We start from the raw sequence: 25,518 nt of genomic DNA on the forward strand, positions 1-25,518 counted from the left end.
TATAGAGCCTTCTGCGCGTATTTTCTTAGGATCGAGAGTGTCTTATTTCTTTATCTGCTATAAGATAACAATTTCTTAGCGTTTTGCACTGGATAGTTTTTGATTTATTTTTTTTATTGCGTGACAGTGAAAACGATCTATATTCAAGGTTCAAAATTAATGTTGTTTTCATGTCGTAAATATTTTATTCTCGATCGACCGTCCGGGAAACTTCCTTCTGCTCTTTCTGAAAACTGTGTATCAATATTTAGTTGCTTTTTCATCAATATTTGTTTTGCATAAAGCACGCTAACAGAATCTGTACCTTGCTGAGTTCGCATTTGTTAGCGTTAATAGTATTTTCGGTCAGATGTTTCTGTTTTTTTTGAGGGGTTTATTGTTTTGGTCTCCCATCCCAACACTAACCCCGCGAAACAGGGCTTGACTTCAGTGAAGTTTATTATTACAAAGTTTTCGGATGCTCATAGGGCACATTTGTGGTGAAAAGAAGTTGTGAGGGAACTTGAAAATTATCAACATGTCAGCCCAGAAGCCAATGTTTCTCGCTTCTCTTTTATTTGTTATTCTTCAGAGACTGGAATGCTGTATTTCAATACCACACAATTCAGTGCCTTCTGATTTTCTGTAGCACGTACCACAGGCAAGCCAGTGTATGCTTCACAGAAGCATCTAGTTATCGAAGAGTTTTACTGCCGTTTCCACGCTTCTTGTTAGAGTCACGTGATTATGGTCGAATCACGACGGGCGAATCATGCACGGGCGAATCATGTTTCAAAAACCCGGGTCTATACACTGCACTGAAATCGGCTGTAAACGGCTATACCATGCCTAAAATAGGATGTCGTTTTCTGAATTTTTTTCTTAGACTTAGTACTTTTTAGAAAAACAGTGATAGCTTGAAATACCCTCAAGACATGAATTGGAGTTACAAACTAAGATGACATTGATTTTCTCATCATTTTTTTGTATCACGATGGTCGCTTATATTATCTATGCATTTGCTTCACTCTTTCTCGATTGTTAACATTCACATCTTTTTATAGTGCAAGAGCACAAAGTTACCTTGGCATTACTTTGACTATGCGGGTACTTTGGTTCTATCATACTAGTATCAACGACATGTACAAGAATCCCACGTATGTGTCCATACTTCGTTCTAGCGTACTAACGTACCGAAGAGATAGGTAACAGCTTGTGCACGTCCTGCGTAATTCGTACTAGTGTACTAAAGTGTGGAGGGACTGAATATGATAGGTCGTGACAGTGCGTCCGTATTTACAACTAGCGTGTTAAAGTGCCGAGGCGAATGAATAAAGAACGTACGTAAACATCTGTACTTACATGTAGTACTAATAAACGTACGAACTTACTGAGGCGAATGAATGACGAACGTACGGTAAACATCCGTACTTAATACTAGCGTACTGACGTACCAAGGCAAGTGAATAAATAACGTACGTACACGTCCGTGTACAAAACACAGGTCACAGGTTACAGGTCATTGTTTTACCAATACAGAAAGTATGCTAATCATTCATAAAAGCTAACCTTATGCCTAATTTATTAATAGGCTTAAGGTGAGCTGTTTGATTGTTTAGGATACTTTCTGTATTGGTAAAACAATGACCTGTAACCTGTGACTTGTACCTGCCACTGAATAAAGCAAAAAAAAACCTTGTTGTGGAAAGTTTGGATCAATTCCAATGTTTAGAAGTACACGAAAAGGCAAGAAATGTTTTTGTGATGAGCCGGTATCTGTCTGATCACATGGCATTACATAGGCTCGATTTCCGCCGGGGGTGAGCGCGGGCTCATTTCCCGAAACAGCGGCTGGTAATCGAGCCTAGGTATTACACAACATCACATCTTCATCGGATTTTCTCACTTTTTTCTCTTGTATTTACTTCCAAACTTTTGGAGTTTGAGGAATTTAATAATAAAAACAATATGTGACCCTATTGGGGAAAAGGGGGATTAAGGTGAATTTAGAAAACAACGTTTTAACGCGTTTAATCGCGTTCGTCGAAACGCGTGGAAACGCATTTTTTGTGCGTTTAAACAGATTTTTAACGCGTTTAAACAAACGGCTCTGTTGCGCTTCAATTACTGCATTTCGTATGCTGAAAAGTACGCTAATTTAGTTGTATTTGAATGAATAAATTACCTGTTCTATAATATGAAATGCGGAGATTAGAGTGCATGTCTTCCAACCCACTGTGTCAAAATGATCAATTCATCAGCAAACTTACCTTTTGCCTTTCCTTTTTACATTGCAGTAAGAATCACATTCCGTCTATAATAATTTACTATCCTTTTTTCTGTGAGCGCCTCATGCACACCGACTTTAGCCCACTTGCAGTGCACGAATCTCGTGCTATCAACAACGGCAACCAGACAATTAGCACACGCAGGAAAGAAGATTCGGTTTTCGAGTCTTCCTAAGAATGGAGCAAGCCGTCGCATTTGAGCCTACGGATTCTGCAGACAAGAGCCAACGATATTGCTCAAAGAAACGCGAACCACTGAACGACGCTTCAAAAATGTTTCCATTAGCGCATCAGGTTTCACCAAGAGGCTGGTCAATCATTTGTCTCAAGCTTGTTTTAATATTTTTAAACTCTTTAAAATTTTCACATTCTCCTCCTTCGTGTTTTCCTCTTCGGAATTTTTGGCGACAAAAAGAGCACGTCGCCAGAATGAAGCAGAATCGAAGTGATGACGCCGCTAGCCTTCGGGATGTATCATATGTTATCACTCGAGTAGACTGGTCACGATGTCGTGACGCTCGCCCCGCAACAACTGAAAAATCAGGTTTTCGCCCCATAGCGACGAAAAAATTGGATTGTTTGTACCATAATTGATAATGCCTCGAGAAAATAGAAATTACAGAAAACAGGCTGTCAACATTTAACCACCTTCAGAAGGACGTAATTCAAAGAATGAGCGAATCACATAAACATTTCATCGAAATGTGACAAAGTAAACATCGCATTGACTTGACCAAATACTTCTGGGTTGTGTAATTCTCTCCATTGTTATCGTGGGGAAACAGAAACCTAAATATCCAGTTGCGAGAGAAGTAGGGAGCGATTCAGTGAAACTGGGAACGTTTTTAGATTCGCGAACATTTGGTAGTATCGCAAGTATTTACCGGTTTTTCTGATCAGCGAATTGATTTTTTCGGAACTTCCTTGGTGTTCACGAACAGGCTTTCCATCGGATAGTCTTAATTTATTTGTTACGGATTCTTTCAGTTGTCGCTATAATAATATAATTATTGTGGGACTGTGAGAGAAGTAGCGAACGATTTAACGAAAGCAAGAGCCGTTTTTCGCTATCTTTATGACCGGTACCTTCCGGTGTGATTAATGGCTCGAAGTTGAAGCTTTGGCCGAAGACGCTGAATATATCTGCTCTCGTTCGCTCATGAAATAGGTTTCCTCTGCCAACTGCAAATTACCCGCGAATGTTTCGGGAAGGTTGGATGAGTTCAGAGAGTATGATCCATTTCTTTCAGAGCTTTGCTTTTTTTGTTATTTCAGAGGTTTAATTGAAAGCGCTATCATATTGTTGCAAGTTATCGTGCTTGTGTCTTGGCGCTTCACTATCTGCCTATTCAACCCCTTTTCATTATCGCAAATCATAAACAAACAGGAAATTAAACAAACTGATGTCTCCTTTTGACAAGTACTAAATGACCAAAAAGTCTAAAATTTCGGAAGGTTGCGTGACTGATCGCGACAAATATGTGGATCAGTTTATTTCTTTTGAGCGGTAAACAGCGAGTCGTCGATCAATTTCTTTTCTAATGGCTTGAACGTAACACTTAAATGCAGCTTTAGTTGATCCCTGTCATGATGGTACGAGTTGTTTTATCTTCGTTCGGTTACTTGGGCCTTGGTCGTCGCCGGGGTCGTCGCTCAGAGTCGGAAGACAGCCGCTATGTCAACTGCCTTGATCAAACATGAATAAAGGAAAAATGGTAGTAAGTTTTGCATGTGAAGAATGCCTCAGCTGGTAACCCCAATGCAGAATTTTATTTGATTGATTTATAAGTGTTTGCGACTCTACTATAAGACCAACATGAACAGCATTCAACAATCAACGTTCTGTTGTACATTTCTAAAACAGGATCGCACACGACAAGAGAAACCTACTGACGACCCTCGCTAATCACAGGGTACACATCAAAGCAAACTTGTGCTTAACACCATCTTGAAAATTCATTTGTACATTCCTCACTTCATTTGAAACAAATTTCTATTGTTTATGCTCATGATTTACCGTTAGAGTCGCTAAGTAAGTGTTTTGTTTTTTCCTCAGAGAACGCCGCCAATTTAGGCATGTTTAGGTTGGACTAATTCGCATTTCTTCTCTTTTCCGAGTACTTGCAGCGACTAAAACAATCAAGATTTCGATGGTTTGTCGAGCTGCATTGTTTAAATAAATCACAGTTAACCCCAGATGACACCCAATAATAATATTATAGCAAGCAGCCATTTAATTATGCGCTCACTTGAGGTAAATTAACAGCGTTTAAACGCGTCGTTTGTGTAAAGCTTTTCCGACATGAAATCTTACAAACGCGTTTTTTTCGCGTTTAAACGTTGTTTAAATGCGTTTAAACGGTGTTTTAACGCGTTTGCGTTTAAAACGATAGAAAACGCGTTTTTTTGTTATTCACCTTAATCCCCCTTGTCCTAAATAAGGTCACATATATTATTCCATTCTCACTTGTTGGATATGAGACTGGTTATAGCCAACTTGTTGCTATGCACCTCATTGGCTATTAATTTTACCATCTCATACCCGCACTCATAAATTATAATATTGTTAATTATTAGAGGACAGATCCATGACAGTTGACTCCTTGAGAGACTCTGGTTATACTTATGAGGAAATTAACTAAAGACAGCTTTTATTTAACTCAACCTGTGACTTGATACAGGGAAACTTCTTGGACCTCAAGTCGAAAAGTCTGTATTCCTCTTAACCAAAAAAAGGACGTAGTAGATTTCTGAAAATGTACGAGACCTTATTAATAACCTGTGTTGACTTGTGGTCAAAGTCTCTGGTGGTGCAAGCATGCTGCGTTGACCTTGCTACCTGTTTTAATCAGAGTAGATTTTTCCTTTTCGCTTAAGAACATTGTCATATTTATGTGGGTTGAGTTTGTTGGTTCTATTGTACTCAGAGAATTTTCTTTGTCAGACTGGTTTTCTCCATCACCAAAAACTCAACATTTGTGTGATTTTTTATGCTATGCTTTGATTTGTATTCTCCTCAGTAAGAAAATAAGGTTCTACTAATAATATTTTTATCACATACTGTATTAAAGCGCTTTTAGCCAGTTGAGCTTGAGAATTTAATTAAGTGGTTATTATGATCATTCCTCTTGCAGTTTCTCATCGACCTCCTGTCATTTTGTTCTTTTTCTGTGGATATATCATCACCATCAGATCGACTGAGTGTCACCCTTACACTTCTGTTAACTGCAGTTGCCTTTAAGTTTGTAGTGTCCCAGAGTTTACCAACTATTTCGTATCTTACGTTACTGGTAAGGATGCTTTTTAGAATACCACTTTTAAATTAATGAAACCATTGACTTGTCAGGTGCCCCAGGATCCCCTTCCCAGTTGACAAGTACAGTTGCCTCCCGATAACTTGAACCCTCGCTGACTCGAACCAAAATCGATTTCCCCTGAATTTCCGTCATACATTACTGCAATTTTACCCTCGATAACTCAAGTTTACCTACCACTAGTTCAAACAAATTTCCGTTTCCCTTCAGGTCATTATCTGCGTCATATATTTTAACCCACAATGACTCGAACCATGTCTGTCAGTACGTGAACAAATCAAAACAAACAGTGTACTACAGTTCAAAACATTTAATAGATTTTGAAGCAGCCCAGTAATCTTAAGTTTGTCCTTTTTTGCATTGTAAGACAAATCGTGTCAGTCCAGTTCAGGTTTCAGGTTGGTTTGGGGTACATTTGACTTCAGTGCCTGTATCTTCATAAAGGGTTGCTACTCTCCTAGACCCTATAACTTGAGCCTTTTTCAAGGTTAGAGTTATCGGGAGTCGACTGTAACATCACCTGGTGTAAGACAAAGTAGAATCTGTGAAGTCTCACTCCCAGGAACCATTGGGTTAATAGCTAGACTTAGTGAAGGAGGCAACTGTATACAACACTAAGTCAGTTGATCTGTTAGTATTACCGAGTCTGGAGAGAGTGCGACACTTGAAAAGATTAGACACAATTCTGCCTTGGCGCAAGGTAAAAAAACAGAGATGTTGAGGGAAAATTGTCAATAATCATCAACACTAGAGTTTTTAGGTTCTATACATTTTTTGGAAATTGTGTCAATAAGGATGTTACAGCAGGCATTGTTTCTACTACCGGTAAGAAGAAAAACGTTTTTCAAAGGTGTCAGAGGCCCTACTCTTAAAGAGCATCCAAAGGCTGCCATTAACAATGTTACCGTAATTATATTACTTTTTAACCCAAGGTGACCTTTTCACCCACAAAGAATATCCATTTACAAGTAACAAATTTGTCTGCCATCGTGATGATGACCTGAGTGAAATCTAGAGCCATTAGTGGAGTAAAAGAGGAAATGTTTTTCTATTTAACAACATCTGCATCAATTAAGAACAGAAACACATGACCTGGAAGTGTGTAACTTGCATCTCTTTTCCTTGGAACAAAGCTGGGGATTTTTATAGGACACCAATTTTATGCTCAAGTATGAACAAAAATAAGATCGAAGCTCCATGCGCAGGAAAATGCATGAGCTGTTACATCCAAATGAGGAAATTTTCCAGCTCTGAACCAGAGTTATTTAAATGCTTCAAGGCCATGAACTTCTGTTAAGAACTATGCGCCCTTTTCGCTTAGGTACTTCATGTGTCCCTTATTATACTGTATCCAGAATTATGAATGAATAATAAGAGATACATGAAGTAGTTCTCCCATTTACTCTGATTTTACTCTAACACCAGACAATTTTACTTGTGGGCAGGACTACAATTAAAACACAGGTCTCTGTTTTACCAATACAGAAAAAACCCAACTGTTTACCAATGCTAACATAATTAGGCCTAAAAGCTCTTGTTTAGGTCTAATTAGGCCTAAGGTTAGCTTCAATGAATGTTTAGGTTTCTTTCTGTATTCATTTGGTAAAACAATGACCTGTGACCGGTGTTTTATACCTGCCGTTTACTTGTCAATGGGGGAGGTAACATCAGGGGTGAAATTGCTCATTTGCGGATTTAATCCTGTTGATGAATCTCCAGCTGGCATTTCATTCATGTGTGGTCTATGGCAATGATTTGTTTATTTTTCATTGCAGGACAAATATGTTTTATCTGGTCTTATTTTTCTGGGCTGTATGGCCATCGAAAATGCTGTTGCTGCTGTTGTCCCAAATCCTGATACACAAAAATGGTTCGATAGAATTTGCCTCTACGTTGGCATTGGCTGCTTCTTGTGCATCCATGTAGTAGCACTGATAATTGTTACTAAGAAGGTGAGCTTGTCTGGCAAACGAACAGCACTGTTAAATGCCTCTAATTAAAGTGTAGTAGGTGTGGCTCAGTTAAGTGAGTACCAATACTTAATTCATTAGGGTGAAAACCAGCAGAAATGCAGTGTTGACTTGACGTATATTACTCTAAGGCCAGACGATCTTACTTGTCAACTAGGAGACGTGCTAGGGTGTGACTTAATGTCCCCTCCCATTATTCAGTTCATTCCATAACGTGGAACATCATATTTTACATGTAATAACAAAAATGAAACTTATGTGGTTCTGGGGAAGAAAATATTGTCTGGGTCATGCTTACACAAAATAATTTCCCTTCATTTTCAGTCAAAGGCTAGAAATAAAGCTCTTTCAGAAAGTGGACAAGAATTTCGAGTGAGTGTTAAAATTACGTTTTGTAAGTATACACCAAATGGTTAAGGGGGCACTAACCCTTTGACACCCAAAAAGGCCAGACTTAGTATTTTACTCTAATGTCAGATGATTTTACTTGTCAATGGGTTTATCACTCAATCAAGTCAAGCAGAATTGGAGCAACAAGGAATGCTAAATGGTAAATGGTACCACTCCTCTTTCCATTCCAAAAATTAAATGGTATGCAGTTCCTTCATCTTCCTTTTCATTTGAGAATTTCTCCCGGTTTGAAGACCTTGCAGAATGTATTAAAAATGCAACTTCAATTTGGTCTATCCTCTTTATTTTCATTATCAGTCATTTACGACGGATGCTTCTCTTAAGGTTATAAAAATTTTCACATTGGGATAGTTTCTTTCGAACCAGTTACTGTAATAATGTTGTAACTGACAAAGGTCCAAGACACAGAAACATGTCTTGCAGATTTTCAAGTTTCAGGCTCTTTTCACAATGATTATAATATTATTATTTGAGTCAGTTTCATTAAGAACAGCTTACCATTATGCAATGGTCACAGCTAGATCATAATTTCCTAATAAAAGATTAATTAAAGGCATCCCTGGTCTCTAGTTGTCTACTTTCAGGAAATGCAAAGTTGGGAGGGAGGGCTGTGAAAATTGGTAATTTGGACTGACAGTTAGCAACCCTTTAGCCTGTCTAATTTTGAGTGAACTGCTGTCATTGTTTCAGGAGCAACAGCATCGGGTAAACAATTATGCAATTGAAAGACAGAAAAGACAGAAAAGCCTTGAACAGAGACAACATAAAGAACGCCAAACACCAAGAAAAGGCAATGTTGTTTTTGTAGATGCTTCCAGCTGACAAGATGGTGTCCACTTTGGTCGAGGAGCAACTGAAATAGGCCATATTGGTTTTCTTGACAGGATAAAAAATGGAACTCAACTCAAAACTTTAGATTTGGTCACTTTAATCTGCAGTAAGTTGTAAAAAGACAAGGGAATGCAAAATGCACTCAACTGATCTCTCCCTATTGGCAACAGCCACTACCCCAAAGGAAACCCGAACTGACCAAATAAAATTCAGGGAAAGATAACCACAGATTTATTTTTCAGTTTCTTTAGCCAAAGTATGCATTAATATCAAACAATACGAACAAGACTGAGTTCCACAAAATATTTAATTGGCTAGTTCTACTGTCCTTGAGCATGATAACTTCTCTCAAAAGACAGTTGAGCCAGATAGACCATTTTAAATGGTATTGATAGGTAGTGGCTGTGAACTACGTAGTCCCAAAGAGTATTATGCCTGGGTCTTCAGAGAAAATTTTAAATTACGATGGATAGCGCTCCACAACCATTCCATGACCCTAAGGAGAAGAAAAGGATTTGAAAAAAAACTATTAGTTATAAAGCAATGTGTATTTGTTTCTAGGAAGTCTAAAACTGTTGAATCTGTTCGGTGTGGCTAAAAATTATTTGAGTTCAGTTGTTTCTCACAAAACCTTGTTACACTGTTTTCACTGGCAAACATACAAAAAATGATTCCAATGTTGCTTAACCTTAAGAGAATTTGAGGGATTGGCAAAAAGGAATGTAAAGAGTGTAAATTTGTGGTACTCTTCACTTTTCAAGTCGTATCAAATTGTGTACCAAACCATTCCTCTAGATCTAAATGTGATCAACATCAAGAAGCACTCCAACCAAAGAATTCTTCCTCTCGAAAACTTGCATAAATTATGCTAATATTGATAGCAGAGGATTCATGGTGCACCAGTCTTAGTGAAGCAGTATTGTTCATTGTGGACATTATTCAAACCTTTCCAAACATTTTGCATTTGAAAAAGAGCAAGTGCTCAGTGTGTAGTCTCCTTTGCAGCCACCTTTGTAGTGTCACACAATGCTGTCTCTAAGGGCGAGAATTGTGTCACATCTTAAACGGAAACTGTGTTGCTAAACAAGTTAACTCACCAGTCCTCCTGCAGCACAAGCGGCAACAAGTCCATATTTGCCTCCTTCCTTGAGCAGTCTGTTAGCAGCTGTGGTAACCAATCGTACTCCAGTAGCACCAAATGGATGACCGATTGACAGTGAGCCGCCCCAAGTGTTAAACTTTTCCATTGGGGGTACACCAACCTGGGAAAATACAGGTGTAGATAGAGAATGTATTTGATTGAATGTATTGTGGACTTTGGGCATTCTGTTATGCGGAAAAGGAGAGTGTACACTATTTATGAGTCAATGAGTTAGTGCAGTTAACCAAACCATAAAATGAAAGCTAAAATTGCAGAGAGTGCTTAGGCCTAATCACTGAAACGAGGGCTTAGGCTATGTTGACTGTGAATCTCACTGACTCATGACTCATTGATTTATTGACTCATACAAACTGTAAAACATGGGACCTCGGAAAAGGGTTCCACACAAGAATTCAATCTAGGTAGTTATAAATTAAATAATTATTATTCCATTTCCTAAACCGCTTTTTGTCATGATTCTTGATATTTGTGTCTCAGAACAGAAGCACAGATACATGTATTTTACAATGCCAAAATTAATAAGGTTGCAAGCATAATTGCATAATTATTATGAAAAGGGAAATTCCCACACTTGCTTTTGCCCCTCCGTGACTCGAAAACAACAGTGTAAAAGCTTGTTGTATGCTCAAACAACTCAACTTGATATGAATAAAGGGAAAATGTAAGGCTATCCCATTTGCCTTAATTCCTGAAAAGGGCCAGTCAATTATGGTTTGATTGAATACCTGTTGTTTCATGCTAACATTGTTTAACTGCACTGAGAAATACGTTTGCTAGCTTCTCACCTTCGATGTTCTTCCCATGTAATTCTGGGCAAACCAGTCAGAATCCATTGCCTTCAAGTTGGCTAAAATTTGACCCTTATAAATGAAAGAAGAAAGTTGATTTGTGAGCTTGGGTGTAAAGTGCAGTTAAGTTGAAGGAACTCAAATCTCAGTCATAAATATACGGGACACTTGACGCTGCATAGCAATTCACCACCTTCCTCGCAATCAACATTGACACATGGAGGGGGGCTCTAAGATGGTTTGGTGTCACAACCTTTTTGGCGGGGATCGATAGCAGCTTGAAAAGCAAAGAGTGAAAAGACGTACAGCAAAAGCTTCATGGAATTCAAACACATCAATGTCTTCCAACTTGAGACCAGCTCTCTCTAGAACCTTAGGTGTGGCATAGGCAGGTCTGTGAATTAAAGAGTTGATTCTAGTTGAGTGAAGCAAAACCAAAACCAATCAGAACAGATGCAGAAAATCAAATTTAAAGATACCCGAGTAATAGTTGGTCTTTAGGATCCTGAGAAATGTACACAAATTCCCTGAAAGAGCAAAAGATAAGTGGGTTTTAATGAAAATTTGCTAAAAACGGTCAAAGGCAGATGTCTCTGATTCAGATGAACATAAAAATTTCTGTTACCTCAAATAAGCTTTAGGCTTGAATCCCATGGCAAGAGCTTTGTCTTCACTCATGATCAAGCAAGCTGAACCTCCATCTGTCTAAAATTACCATACAAAAAAATAAAACACTAAGCACTGAGTAATAAGTTCCTTGAAGGAAAGGAAGGAAGGAAAGTGATCCAGCATCCATCTCATGAACAATTCATTGATAAGATGACAACTTTGACAGTCCTATCGTGAAGGCACTTTTGAAGACACCCTTTGTCTCAGATAATGACAACATAATGCTACCACAATAGCTACTGGTAACAATAGTTGCCAGAGGCAATTTCCTCAATGCACAACCTTTTGTGGAAAGTAGGAGGAGAGTGAACATCTAAGAGCATTAATATTTTAGTTTGTCATTTTTCGTGTACCCTTTTGGCTAGTAATGGAATGTGTAGCAGCGTGAATTTAACGAATGTAATAAATTCAGTTGTTCAACTGAAGTGAACCTGTTACTTCCATTGCAATGCTGTTTTTAAACAGATAACCTAAACCCAACCTCACATTCCAATCATTAGATTACATCTCCCACGGAAACGTGGTTGACCGAAACCAACTGTAAACAGGACATACCAAAAAGGATGCATTGGCAGCTGTAACAGTTCCATGAGGTTTAACGAAAGCTGGTTTTAATCGAGCCATCTGTTCTTGAGTTGACACACGGATTCCATTGTCAGCTGTCACTGTTTGTGTCCGTCCTAAGGCAAAGGAAAAAAAAAAACAACTTGGGTCTTGTTCCTTCCTTAAACTTAAGTGCACAGGTCTAACCTCAAAGTATTTTACTTTGCAAAAGCAAAGTGTTTAATATTATTTTACCTTTATGTCTCTAGATTTTACTCTTAATAGGCCTAATGAGGTACAAGACAGTAACAAAACTGGCGTTCATTGGTCCCAAGGCCAAGCTTAAGTGAGAGTATGGGTCTATTACTTCAATGACGTCAAGAACTAATTTACATTGTCAAAGTTCTTTCAAAACTATAATGCGAAGTAGTTTATAACGTCATTGAAGGAGTAGACCCATGCCTCTCACTGCCTCGGCCATGGGACAACGATTGCCAGCATCTTTCTCTTACATACCGTATGAGGCATATTAAAAAGTAAAATCTAGAGAAGCAAAGGTAAATATGTGTTTGGCATTTAACTTTTGTTAAAGAAAAACCTTTGAGGTTACGGTAGGTGCACTTAAATATTTAACAGGAAAGCTGCTTGAAAACTGTTTGAACGTATCGACTATGGATTTCATTGTAAAATGGTAATATTTGAATTTGTCTTAGCACGTAAAATATAATAATTATTATTCATGCCCTGAAATTTCACAACTAAAGAGCTATCACAAGGACAATTCTAATAATGCAAGAAAAATAATCAGCAATCTTAAGCCATAAAATGAGCTTTCATGAAGTACAAGCTGCTTCCATAAGACAACGATTTGATAAAATTATTAACAAGGAGACCACTCTCTCACAAAAGGTGTTACTAAATCACGATTAAATTAGGTGTCTATTGCTGATTGGAGGACTTCAATCCTTCTTATTCAGGGGAGAGAGTGTTTGTGTTTGTACAGGTGGTTCACCCGTTAAGATGGTATTGTGTTGTTTGATTGTAAGTTCAATGACCAATGATTAAGTCAACTTTGATTTCTTGACCTACCAATGCTTTGTTTTTGGGCTAGTGACATGCCTAGTTGCAAATTATGTGAATGACAACATTATTTTCATGTTTGTGCAATAATAATAATAATAATAATAATAATAATAATAATAATAATAATAATACCATGGACAAGACTAGAGTGAATTAGCATTTCACATGCTTATGTTTGACTTGCTCAAACTCTCGGCTTCAGCCAACAGGGAAGGTGTACCATGCATATGTTGTATGATTTTCACCTACTTTGAGTCTCAATTCCTGTTGTTTCCTATCCCTAATAATGAATAATATGTTATTAAATGTCACAAGACAAAGGAAATAGACTCAAACTAGGTAAAAATCATTTTGATATGAAGTTCATATTGACCTACAGGATGTACAGCATATACAGTACTAACAGTTTGCATCAAATGTTATTGGCTGAGACCTTTTTTATCGAACATAATTATAGCGCTCATACAGTATTCTAAAGAGACATGCATGAAGGCATGAATCATAATTATCATAATGTGATTAGCTGCTGGTCAACAGGAGAGAACAACCTTCATAAATGTTTGCAGAAAGTTAAAGTACAACTTAAATTACCAGGTACTTTGTAGGGGACAACATCCTCCAGCTTGCCAGCCTAACAACAGCAAAATCGTAGTGTAAATGTTGTACCGGTACTTCAAATAATGACTTCTGTAAAAATACTTTTGGTCATGCTGTTGGGTTGAGAACATAGATCTTCATAATAATCTTTAACACAGAACCACTTTAATTTAAAGTTCCACAATGGTTAGCTTAATTGATGATATTGAACGATGATGAATTCGAACTTTAGCTCATCACTAAATGCCATTTTATTGTTTTCAAAACTGAGTTAGAGCATCTTAGTATGTCAATCATATAACACTGCATTTGGTCAGCTGTTTACACAATTTTCAAAATAGCTGATTCGGTAAAACAAAAGTCTCTTAAAGAGTTTTATGAGGCAAAATGCAATCTTAGTAAAGTTAACTTAGAACATAATTATCAGAGACCACTAGAAACCATCAGTGAAGTTATTGCAGAACCCATTCCTTGGACAGGCCATCCAAAAAAATGTCTCATGATTTGAGGGGCAGCCAAGTGGTAGCCTGTTTCAAGCTCCCAGGTAGTTGGGAAAGCGAAGAAAGCTGTGTTCGAGGGTTGGGTTGAGGGCCCCCGTTCTTTTTTCACACGCATTTTTTTCGCTTTCCCAACTGTATCTGGGAACCTGGAACAGGCTAGCCAAGTAGAATGTGCGAGGTTTGAACGAAGTGCCAGTACTAGTCTTAATGTTGTTTCCTTGCTGTGTATCTTTGGGCGTCAATAAAAATCGCAAGTAGTATAATATTCTTCTTCCACCTAAGATAACAAAGTCCACTAAAAGTTTACTTCCTGACCATTTAAACCACTTTTTGTATTAAGAACCCACAAATGACCAGCTCCCAACGTCAGTGGCTTCGTAGCTCAGTTGGTTAGAGCGTCGCACCGGAATTGCAAGGTCACTGGTTCAAACCCCGCTGAAGTCCTGAAATTTTCAGGCTTCTCTACACAATTGCAAAAATTGCTCTCATAACTGCGAAGATCATAGCTTCACTTGATTTCATATCCACAGTTCATATATGATTCATTTCATATACCATTTCATCATAAATGAAATACTAGGAGTACCGTGTATGTAATCAACTACAGTAAATGAGGTTCTTCAATAAATAAGACATTTCTTACACTTGCTGCTGTGTGGGCCAGGGTGTGGGATCGCAGAGCATATTCATCCTAAGAAGACAAAAAATTAATAATTTTAGAGAAATAACAATTTTATTATGAATCTAACTTTGAATGCACAGTAGTGGAAAAAAATTTATTTCTCCTCATACAATCACCTGTTCTTGCCGACTAATACCAAATGCAGCAGCCAATCTTTAAGAAAGGAAGCAGTTATTATATAAGTGTTAAGTAATGCTCTTTTGAAAGAATAGTAACTGACTAGTGTAGGGTTCTACAAAACACATGGGTATGTCAGGATAGAAACACTATCATAATGTTTCAAAAAAGGTTTCAACATAACAATGTAACATTATAACAACTTTAGCAGGTAGAGTATTATACATGTAAGCTAATGAGGGACACTAAAATAAACTACCAGTACATTGAAAAAAGAAAATTTAAAATCCAAAAGTAGTTTGGTTAAAAATTACTAGCAATCCTGAAATATCATACATTCCTATTTTACGTTTAAATGAATTGAGGCTGGATTCATCCCTTAATTTACAGTTCAGCTTTGACCAGATGTATGGTCCTAAGAATCTGATAGAGTGTTTCCCACATTGAGAGCCTCCACCCATTATCGAAGTTAGGCACCCTTGTGACTGTACAGCTCAGTTTGATTTTAAAAAATAATGGTTATTAGAGTGAAACTGTTACCTGTCACCACTGTGTCCCATAGTTTCACCTGTTGAAAACTCTGCAACAGCTGGTAACTGAGGAGGAAAATGGTTCAAAACTATCCCTCAAATAACATTGCAGTGAGAGCATAATGCAGTATTATTAATTTTGTAACTACGCTGTCCGAGACAATTGGGAAGCTTGCAACATGAATTTGCAGCCAGTACCTAAAAGGAGACTGTTTCAATGGCTGGCAACGCCTGACAATGCAGTCAAGAGACTCCACCCACTAAGGCAGCTAGGCAGTGGTACAATAGATAACAGTGAAATGGAGGGAAGCAGTGAGGAGTTAAAATGCAAAATTCCCAGTTCGATGCACTTTCTTCCCACCAAAATACTTCAAAACATCAAATAATACACCCATTCAAAAAAATTTACTCCAACCTTTTTGGGGACAAGCTTGCAAAGTAAAAATCTGCCGTAAGCCGTAATTATTTCAAGTAAAGGAAAGTACAGATGTTTGTAATGAACAAATTACCTCAGGGCTAAGATAGCTTGGTCTTATCTTAGACAGAAGTCCAAGTCGAGCTCCAAGGGTTTTGGCCTGAGAAGAAATTAATTTAAAAACAAAAGGAGTATGTAAGCTGGTTTTACAAAAGTCTTGTTTCAAGGGTCACATTGATTTGCAACAGTGTCACAAGGCTTAGTCGTTTCTTTGTGCAAATGTCTATACAGGGGAAAAATCTTATTCCTTGAGGGAAGTTTCTCTCTCCCTCTTGAGAAACCAATGGTGAACCATGTGATTTATGTAATGTTCACAACATGAGCGGCATTGTTGTATGGGCCTTTATAATCTCAAGCTCAAGGCTCATTGTAGCAGTATCACCAATCTGTTAGAAAAGCGTGTATGCAGCAAACTTGCATTGGCGTGTGCTCTCAAGAGAAATAAAGTAATTGTCTTCAGAATTTTTGAATGTTTGTACTGAGGCTGTCGTTGGATATTAGCTGATATTGAATATTTATCTCATTTTCGGAAAATGATTTCCTTAACCCTTTAGTGCCCAAGGGGTCTCCCTTTGACGAGTAAAATCGTCTGGCGTTAGACAGAGTAAAATCTATAAGTCACTATTGGGCATTAAAGGGTTAAAGGAGATAGTTTTTTAACCCTTTAGCACCCAAGGGGTCTCCCTTTGACGAGTAAAATCGTCTGGCGTTAGACAGAGTAAAATCTATAAGTCACTATTGGGCATTAAAGGGTTAAAGGAGATAGTTTTTTAACCCTTTAGCACCCAAGGGGTCTCCCTTTGACGAGTAAAATCGTCTGGCGTTAGACAGAGTAAAATCTATAAGTCACTATTGGGCATTAAAGGGTTAAATTAACATACACGTTTTCAGTGGCACACTTGGATTTTAAAGGTAAAGTTGTTAGTGATGCTCTTGCCCAACCGGTAGATATCTCCCTTTTAACCTTGGAATTCAAACAAGAACTGAGAAACGGACTGTACTACGAAAGATCATATTTGGTCAGGTATTGTAGATGATGAAACATCCGATGAAGTTTTAGCAAAACTCAATATTCCAGACTGTACTTTAAGTTCAAGACAAAGTTGTTTGGTGCGCTGAAGTGAGAGAATTACGTAGTTTGCAAAGTAAGGACTGCACTGTTGTTTGTGTGGAAGCAAAGAAGGATAAGGTGCAAAGGGAGGAAAAGTTCAGTGTCATGTGACGCTTGTCGTAATGTCCTGAGTCCAGCTTTCAATAACTGTACGGTAAAGTTTTGGATAGCTGGAAAATAAAGAGGCAGTGCTAAATGAGAAGTATTAAATGAAGTAATAATAAGTAAAATGTGAGTGGTGTTGCATTTGTCTCATTCATCCTCTTTCAAAGTTCAATGTGTTCATACAAGAACATGTGGTTGTATACTTTGTTACAACCACTAGTGATTGTGTATAATTCATTCAATTATTGTATTAATTCATTCATCAACCCCAGCTTTTCCCTGCAACCCTTTCAAACTCTCCCTGTGCTTTCAGACAGTTGAACTTTATCACTCTTTACAGACCATGCATGTGACCTGAATAGTGTGTTTCTGTTGGCTGTCACCCTTATGAATTATTAATGAATTTTACAATAACATTTAAAGCTGATAATGAAACCATACCATCATAAAGTATGCACCTCATCCATTTTACCTACTCATATTTCATGCACTGTAAGAATTTCTGAAATTTCATTGGCCAGTGTGAGACTTAAGGGGACACTGGCACCGGTTGACAAGCGCAGTAGCATTCACTGTCTCCGAGACTTGTCACGCTCGACCACCATTATGGAAATATCGGTAAGTTGAAGAATTCTGCATATATTTTGCATTAAATCAAGTTTATCTAAAGCAAATGCTATCTTTATCTAAAGCAAATTCCCCTCTGTCTTCGACCTTTCGTTTCCGCCCTGGGTTGATGCGTTTACCGCCATGTCCGGATCCTCCGCTAGACGCCATTTTGAATTTGTGATTGCTAATAACTTGACTTTTTCAAGTTTCGATCAGCTACACGAGCATGTGCAGACCGTGACCGTGTCCCTTTAATGTTCACATTTTACTCTGTCAAATGCCAGACAATTACTTGTCAACTGGGGGTGTCCTTGGGCGTTTGAGGTGTCAGCAGGATTAATTCTATATGATGTCTGCCAAGAACACTGCTAACCACTTTGTCATTTTCAGTGAGGAAGAAATTCAGTCTGTTTTTTTTAAATACCGGGAAACTATACTCCAGGTGAATGCTTTGTACAGTTGTGCAATATACAATGTAAATATTAAAATTCTTTAGCCAGTGCATGGCCCAAAGGTAAGGGCATGAATTAAGGACGGTGCCCACTATTGTTATTGCGCATATGTTCTGCACATCTCGAGATACTCGGGTTTCCTATGCTTACTAATTATACAGGGATATTTTTGTGCAGTTTAAAACTATCCAGAGAAAGTACCAGTAGATCTTGGTAAGTAGTCTTGGTATCCAAAAGGAAAACTGGGGGTAGCCATGCATTTTTGAGAGATAATTTAGCTTCAATTTGAGAAAGAACGGCATACATTGCTTTGTATTTTGAAGCTCTTTACAAATATTATTTATGAATTATTTTTGAAAAATGTATGGTTACACACAATTTTCTTTTTGGATTTCAATACCAGTTGTTACTTAAGATCTACATTTAATTTCCTGCATAATCATAAACCGGGGCAAAAATATCTTTGAATTAGTAGGCACCATCCTTAAACTGGTTGATCATAAGTGATTGTGTATGTATGCAGCCATGGTTATCCACAAAGAACTGCTTAAAGTTGTGTGCAAAATGCAACGACAATTCCACTTTTATTTTTGTTGGTCTCAATTCTTTTCAAAACCTGGAATTATTATTGGTCTTCCTCGAAACTCCAAAGAAGGCCTAAATTTGAAGAACTATAAGCCAAAACACCTTTATAAAAGAAGTCTTTTTTGATGGTCAGAACAAGCATATCAAAAATTAGGCAATCATAAAAAATTAATGTTAAAGGGACAGTTTCACGGTTTTGTGCACGTGCAAGATTTGGTGCTAGCAGTTGTAAATTTTACGGTTTCTTACTGAACCAGATGATGTTCATTAATCATAGCAAGTATTAAAGCAAATACACTGAATGACTGAGGCCCAAATTTGGTAGAAGTTATAAAGAAAAATTAATATAATAATTAATATAATAATAATACAATATTAATAATACATAATATAATATAATATAATAATATTATATAATATAATGTTATATATATATATTTATAATATATAATATATATATAATAATAATATTATAATAATATCATAATATTAATACAATAATAAAAATTAATATAAAATTAATACAAAGAAAAATTAATAAAATAAATTAATAAAATAAAAAATTACAAAGAAAATTAATATCAAATTTGGTTTGACCATCAAATTTATTGTACAGGTCGAACATTTTATTCTATGCACAAGTTGCCATGACGCACGAGTCATCTACTTGCACGCAGTAGGTTTATAACACAAAGGAAATGATTACAAAAGTAATTCCAATGAGTAATCCATTACTATGGCATTGTTTCCATTTCCTGCATCAGTGCTTTCGATTGTTTCAATAAGAATGGAATTAAATGGGCTGACATGACACTTTGTCCATGCGCAGAGACGTGAAACTCTCCCTTTAGATACACTGTACCTTGTTCATTGAGAGCAAAGTCTTTCTTAGAGGACGGCTTAGTCTGATGGGGACGTCGGACATGAATTCCACTCCACCTGCGATCACTGTATCACACTGACCACTGGCAACAAGGCCAATAGCTACAGACGAACAAGTCAAGTTATTACTATTATTAACTTCGTTTAAGTTTACTTATTACACCCAACAGAATAATATTGTGTTTCTGATTGGTCAATGACAAATGTGTCAATAGGTTATAGAGTGTCACATGGAAGGTATTATGGAAACAAAGCAATGGAGTAATTTTTTTGATTAAAATACACAACAGTATGAACTTGCTCATGCATTTAGTGATTTATGGTCCCTTGGGATATTTTGAAATTACATGTGAGTTCTCAAATTGCACAAGCCGTGGAACCTTCAAAACATCAACTGGTGCCCATAAATCACAAAACGCACTCACATTTATACCATTTCCTGTACTTGTTGCATGGGCACTTAATTCAAGTTCAAGTTCCAGTTCAAGTTAATAAACTTCTTATTTCACTATTACAAGGCTACACTATCCTGCAAATTGCAAAAATGCTAATCTAGGCAGCAAGGGTTTTATCTAAATACGTACAAAGAAGTCTTAAATAGTAAATTACTAAACTAATTAACCCATTAAACCCTGGAAGTGAGACTTAACAGATTTCACTTTGTCTAACACCAGACAATTTTAGTCGTGAACTGGGTGCATCCTAGGGCGTTTGAGGTGACAATGGGTAAGGAAAATACAGTAACACTAGAAGACTCGTTTAATTACTTTTAAATTTGCTGAGCAAAAGGAGAGACAACAAAAAGATCAAACGGCTTAAGACACATTGATGGTGTGGCAAATGCAGCTGTACTGTACCTGAGGTGATCGCCTGGTTTGACGAGATGCAAGCCATAGTCACAGTGTGGCAGGGAGTCTTGTCTGAGAAGCCAGCACTAAGTGAAGCCTGCAGAGACAAAAACCAATCAAAAAGTAATGTATGAGTACATCTGCACTGTAAATAAGAAAATTTGATGCAATGGAGAAGTGATGCTATCAGCCATACTTAAAAAAAAGTACACATTTCTTTCATTCAAGAAAATTTGATGTTGACCTTCCAGAATCTCTAAAAGTAGATAATATTGACACATTACAGCCTCATGACTAAGATCTATGCGTAAACTGTCCAGGAACTTAAATAGGATGACTTGGCCAACATATTCAAGTACAAGTGTGGAGGTTTCAATCTTGAAATAGCCAGTTCAAGATGAACTTCAATTAAAAAAAAAAAAAAAACACACCAACCTCTCTTGCAAGGTTGCTTGTTTTAACTTCTTGAATTACTGTACCGATAACAATGTGATCAACAGCATCTGCAAAATAACATTACACACTAAGAAAACTCATCGGCAAGACAAGCTTGGGACTAGGCACCTGCAAGGGTTGGGCTGGAAATGCATGTCCAGACACAACAGTCCACCACCTGGCACTCGTCACACTGATGAGGCAGTCAATGGAATACTTACATGTACCAATGCAACTCACACAATTTGGGAGCACAATTTATGAGGATTTTGCATCCAACAATAAAATTGTGGGTACAAGAATAGATCTGCAACATTGAGCATGTAGTCAATTTCACCCACACAAGGGGCACCCCTACATGTATAACCCTACTGCATAACTCTACTGGCCAGCAATGCCTTGATTTTAACCTTGCCTAAATTTCATTCAGCCACATTGAGTCTCTCTCATTTCTATTATTTTTTTCTATTCAATCTTATGTTTTACAGAAGAAAATGGTCAGAACTGTTCAGATATTATATAGTACAAAGCCACCAATATACATGTATTTAACAAACCTTTGCTTATTCCAGTCCTTGATACAAGACCCCTGTAACATATCATTAATAATAAAGAGCTCATTAATAAGGTCACTCAATGAAGTCATGATTAATTTTTTTAAGATGTTCCGAATCCAGCAAATTTGAGCCGTTATCATTTGCGGGATGGTGTAGCACAAAGCATATGAAGTGTGGTACTCACTACACAGCTTGATAAACAGCAATACTAGAATGCACCATAGAGTTTAATTTTTGAAACAGCTGTTAAAGTGCCCCTGTGATCAAAAAAACCACTTCCTTTTTTCCTTCAGATTTTGAAAGTGTGTTTGCTTAACACCTGACTGGCAAAATTTTGAGCTTTGATTTTTATCCAAAAGCCGTTTACTTTGAGTGTAAGTTTTGGATTTCACGGTCCGCCATTACTCACGTTCAAAACTGACCGATTGGAACTCAGAAGGTTGGATCCAGGGAAACGTGCCTCAGAGGCTCACTAGCTTAAAATTTCAGCGTGTGAAGGCAGCTTATTATATATGCAAAGCGTGAGTTTAAAAGTCTGAAAGCCCAAAACCCCCGCGCTGCATATTAATTTTGCAGCGTACACACATATTGCATTCTTAAACTAGTGAGCCTTTGAAGTCATTTTCTCCTCGATCCAGCTCTCTCAAGAACATAATGTTAGTAATGGTGGACCATTAAATAGGAAAATTCCAGTTAAAATAAAGAGGTGTCTTTTTGAAATCAAGGCTTAAAACGTGGGTCACTTAGTGTTTTGTTAACATAGTTTTGAAATCCAAAGAAAAATATGAATTGATTTTTTGGTCACAGGGGCACTTTAAAAAGAACTCTTGAGACAACAACACATAACAAGTGGTTGGATTCAATTTTGAGTGAAATTTTGAACATGTACTCCATATTTGAAATACTCACTCTAATGCTCCTCTTTGGACATCATGTGGAAGCAGATCAGCATAACTGACAAAGGACAACACAAAATTAGAGCGGTTTTCAAATGAGGGTCGTAAAACCAAAACCAAAGTTATTACTTTGGCCAATCAAAAAGGGTTGAGACAATCCAGTAAACCAGCCAAAACTCAAAGTAATTACACGTAGCCCACACAAAGTGCAGGAAAATGTGCACGCACAAGCTACGATTGGTTTTGGTTTCACTTCTGATTAGTTGAAAAAGTGGTGAGAACTTTGAACCAATCAATGAGTGAAGTCATGCAAAACCAAAGTAATTCACTAATGACTTTCGACACTCAATTAAAAACCACTCTATGATAAATGATTAATTTACTATTATTGGTATTTAGATTGATTAATTTAACTTATTTTATTTAAATTTGCAATATTATTAAAAATAACGATATCATCAGTCAGTTAACTATATTTACATCAAACTGATTACAATCAAGCCTTGATCATCCAGACCTACGTAAATGTCTATTAATCAAAAGTAGGTCAGCTCATTATAGCTTCCTACAGGTATGTAAACAGAAAAACACAGATACGATTTTCACTAAAATGGTTGAGGTCACAGTTGGGCTTTTTTTTACTGTAGTAAAGTGAAGTTTACTAAAGTACACACAATTTTAAGTGTGACTCCTTATTTTCACTTAACTATAGTAAACGTACGTTGAGTCTGTTGCGATAACAACTTCGACAGGATGAAAGTAAAGTTTACTAAGGTAAAACAACCTGAAAAAGCATGGTTTATCATGAGTTTATCTAAACTTACCAAAGTAAACTTCATTTACCTTTTTTTACTACAGTTAAATGCATTTCACTGTAGTAAAAGCATAAGAGTGACCTTAACCAGTCTTACCTAGTGCCTGACATAAGAAATGGAGTGCGTACTCCTTCTACCAAAACAATATTCCTTGCTGTTCGCTTAGGAGCCGAGTCTAAAGGTAAATCAAAAGAAACAAAATATATTTATTTTTGATCAAATAATATAATTTTCTTAAATGACAATAATAAAATTAACAGAATATTTTGTTGCTTGCTGATTTCAAATTCCTCTACTTTTTAGGGAAGTTTTCCCATCTTCCCATCAACTCTTCCTTGAACATTATGCATATCTGTCCATACATTTTTCCTTTTTTACGGGCATTGCTAAATCACAAAACAGAGAAATGCTGAAACACCGAAACAGTGAAATGCTGAAACACCGAAACAGCGAAATGAACACCAAAACACTATGTATGACCCCACCATACATTGCATACTAACCGCCAAAGGTTGGATTTGAGATTAAATATCATTTTAGGCCTAATTAGGCCTAAAATGTTATTGTCCTTAAGCTCAGTCTTAATCTGAATCCTAATTTTAATCTCAATGAATTAGACGTTATTGCTCCTAATTCATTGAGGTTCAGATTAAGACTGAGCTTAGGGGCAATAACGTTTTAGGCCTAATTAGGCCTAAACTGATATTCAATCTCAAATCCAACCTTTGTCGGTAAGCATTCAATGTATCGTGGGGTCATACATGGCGTTTTGGTGCTTCCTTTCGCTGTTTCGTTGTTTAGTAATGTACCTTTTTTACATGTTTTAGGCTTGCCAGTGACATTATAAATTATAACCCTTTATTATATATTGGCTAAATTAGCAGGCCGTATTCTACAGTACGGCCCACTGTACAGCTCGCTAAATTTAAAATCTCAATAAAACATCTAGCAAGTTTTTCATGTTGTTTCTGTTACATAAACTTGTAAAACTGTTTGAATCTTGCAAGCAACTATTTCAAACAACCAAGAAGATTTAGTTTTTCGGATTTTGACATGACAATCTTTGTGGCAGTTGAACCTTCTGCTTGACTTCGACTAGTTTCCTTGCCCATGTGCCGGATTAACCTCAGAGATATAATATCTTACTAACCTCGTTTTCTTGGTCCCTACTGTAAGTTACGGATCCTCGTTTTTTGCAGTTGATTTATTTTATGGCCCGCGAGTTTAGTGCTTGGGCCATAAATCAACGGGAAAAAACTTGCTCCGTAACTTACAGCATGGACCTCGAACTCGGTTAGTAAGAGGTAATATGACCTGCTTTGGTTATTTATTCACGTCCATTGTATAGTATTTGAGCGGTCAGTGTAAAACGCAGACTGCAGACCAGGGGTAAAATGCTGACTGAGGTTATAACGTAATTGTTGAAAATGCCCAAACCCCTCAGAAACGCTAAACAATATTTAGGCTTAACTGTTAGCATTTCTAATGGGTTTTGGGTTAGAGCTTTTTCAACAGTTAAATTATAACCTCAGTCTGCATTTTACCCCCGGTCTGCAGTCTGCGTTTTACACTGACCGCTATTTGAGGGGTAGGACGAGGGTTGGAAGGAGGATGGGCCTTCAATTTTAAGTGTTCACAAAATGACTGCATAAAAATCATTTTCCTAACACTTTATACGCAGCTTACAAAGTCATGAAAGCTTTTTAACTTTCTGAATTCTTAAACGTACGACTGCAGCAGATGAAGACAAGCGTTTAGTTAAGCATATCGATCATTAACATAGCAAAATGTTCAAACGCTGCATCTAACCTTTCGAAGCCTTTTGCTTTTGAGAACTTGCACATCTCAGGAACACTGCAAAATGGAGAAAATATATCAAAAATCACTTCAAAGTATCCTTCTTCTTTGTTTTCCAAAATTCGTAAAATTAAAAAGTCGCCTAGAGAAAAAAAAATTGTCTGTGGACTTTGATCCCATCACAACGTCAGATGAATCGACAAGAAATGTTTGGCCTTGAAAAACTAACGGTTCTGATCATTTAGCGAGGAAGACGAACGTGCTTGGTTATAGATGGTGTCTTAAGAACATTTTTTTTTACCATTGTTAATATTTTTGGTCCTAAAGTTTCTGGCAAAAGTTCTTAAAACTTTGCCACCACAGTACACGCTCGCCGCCATATTGGTTCTAGTGGGAAGTAAACGTAACCAGGCCTTCAATATTTGATTGTTTACGATCGTGAAAGTCAATCAAGGTGAAAGGTTCCGATGACCTACGGATATTCCCG

The 25,518-nt window shown here is 37.2% G+C and overlaps 2 protein-coding genes across 2 annotated transcripts in view; one reads left to right on the top strand and one right to left on the bottom strand.

Moving 5' to 3' along the window:
• LOC137977754 (cys-loop ligand-gated ion channel-like) overlaps positions 1 to 10,625 on the top strand; it is an 18,652-nt gene extending 8,027 nt beyond the window's left edge. Inside the window, exons 5-8 of the mRNA XM_068825081.1 lie at positions 5,402 to 5,557; positions 7,357 to 7,533; positions 7,876 to 7,923; positions 8,653 to 10,625. Coding sequence (XP_068681182.1) covers positions 5,402 to 5,557; positions 7,357 to 7,533; positions 7,876 to 7,923; positions 8,653 to 8,784 — 513 coding nt within the window. The 3' untranslated portion in view covers positions 8,785 to 10,625. The remainder of the gene's footprint in view (positions 1 to 5,401; positions 5,558 to 7,356; positions 7,534 to 7,875; positions 7,924 to 8,652) is intronic.
• Positions 8,870 to 25,444, bottom strand: LOC137977752 (trifunctional enzyme subunit beta, mitochondrial-like). Its single transcript, XM_068825077.1, has 20 exons — positions 25,333 to 25,444; positions 25,044 to 25,088; positions 23,331 to 23,409; positions 22,433 to 22,477; positions 21,524 to 21,555; positions 20,967 to 21,034; positions 20,541 to 20,628; positions 19,664 to 19,785; positions 15,974 to 16,039; positions 15,475 to 15,530; positions 14,934 to 14,970; positions 14,779 to 14,826; positions 13,630 to 13,669; positions 11,968 to 12,092; positions 11,369 to 11,448; positions 11,223 to 11,270; positions 11,050 to 11,137; positions 10,741 to 10,815; positions 9,891 to 10,055; positions 8,870 to 9,289 (listed from the first exon to the last, which is right to left on the bottom strand). Exons 1-20 carry the CDS (start codon positions 25,409 to 25,411, stop codon positions 9,254 to 9,256), a joined length of 1,422 nt encoding a protein of 473 aa, XP_068681178.1. The 5' UTR covers positions 25,412 to 25,444; the 3' UTR covers positions 8,870 to 9,253.
• Positions 25,445 to 25,518: the final 74 nt, after the last annotated feature.

The sequence above is a fragment of the Montipora foliosa genome, chromosome 11 (genome assembly GCF_036669935.1).
Source record: "Montipora foliosa isolate CH-2021 chromosome 11, ASM3666993v2, whole genome shotgun sequence".
NCBI classification, from domain to species: Eukaryota; Metazoa; Cnidaria; class Anthozoa; order Scleractinia; family Acroporidae; genus Montipora; species Montipora foliosa.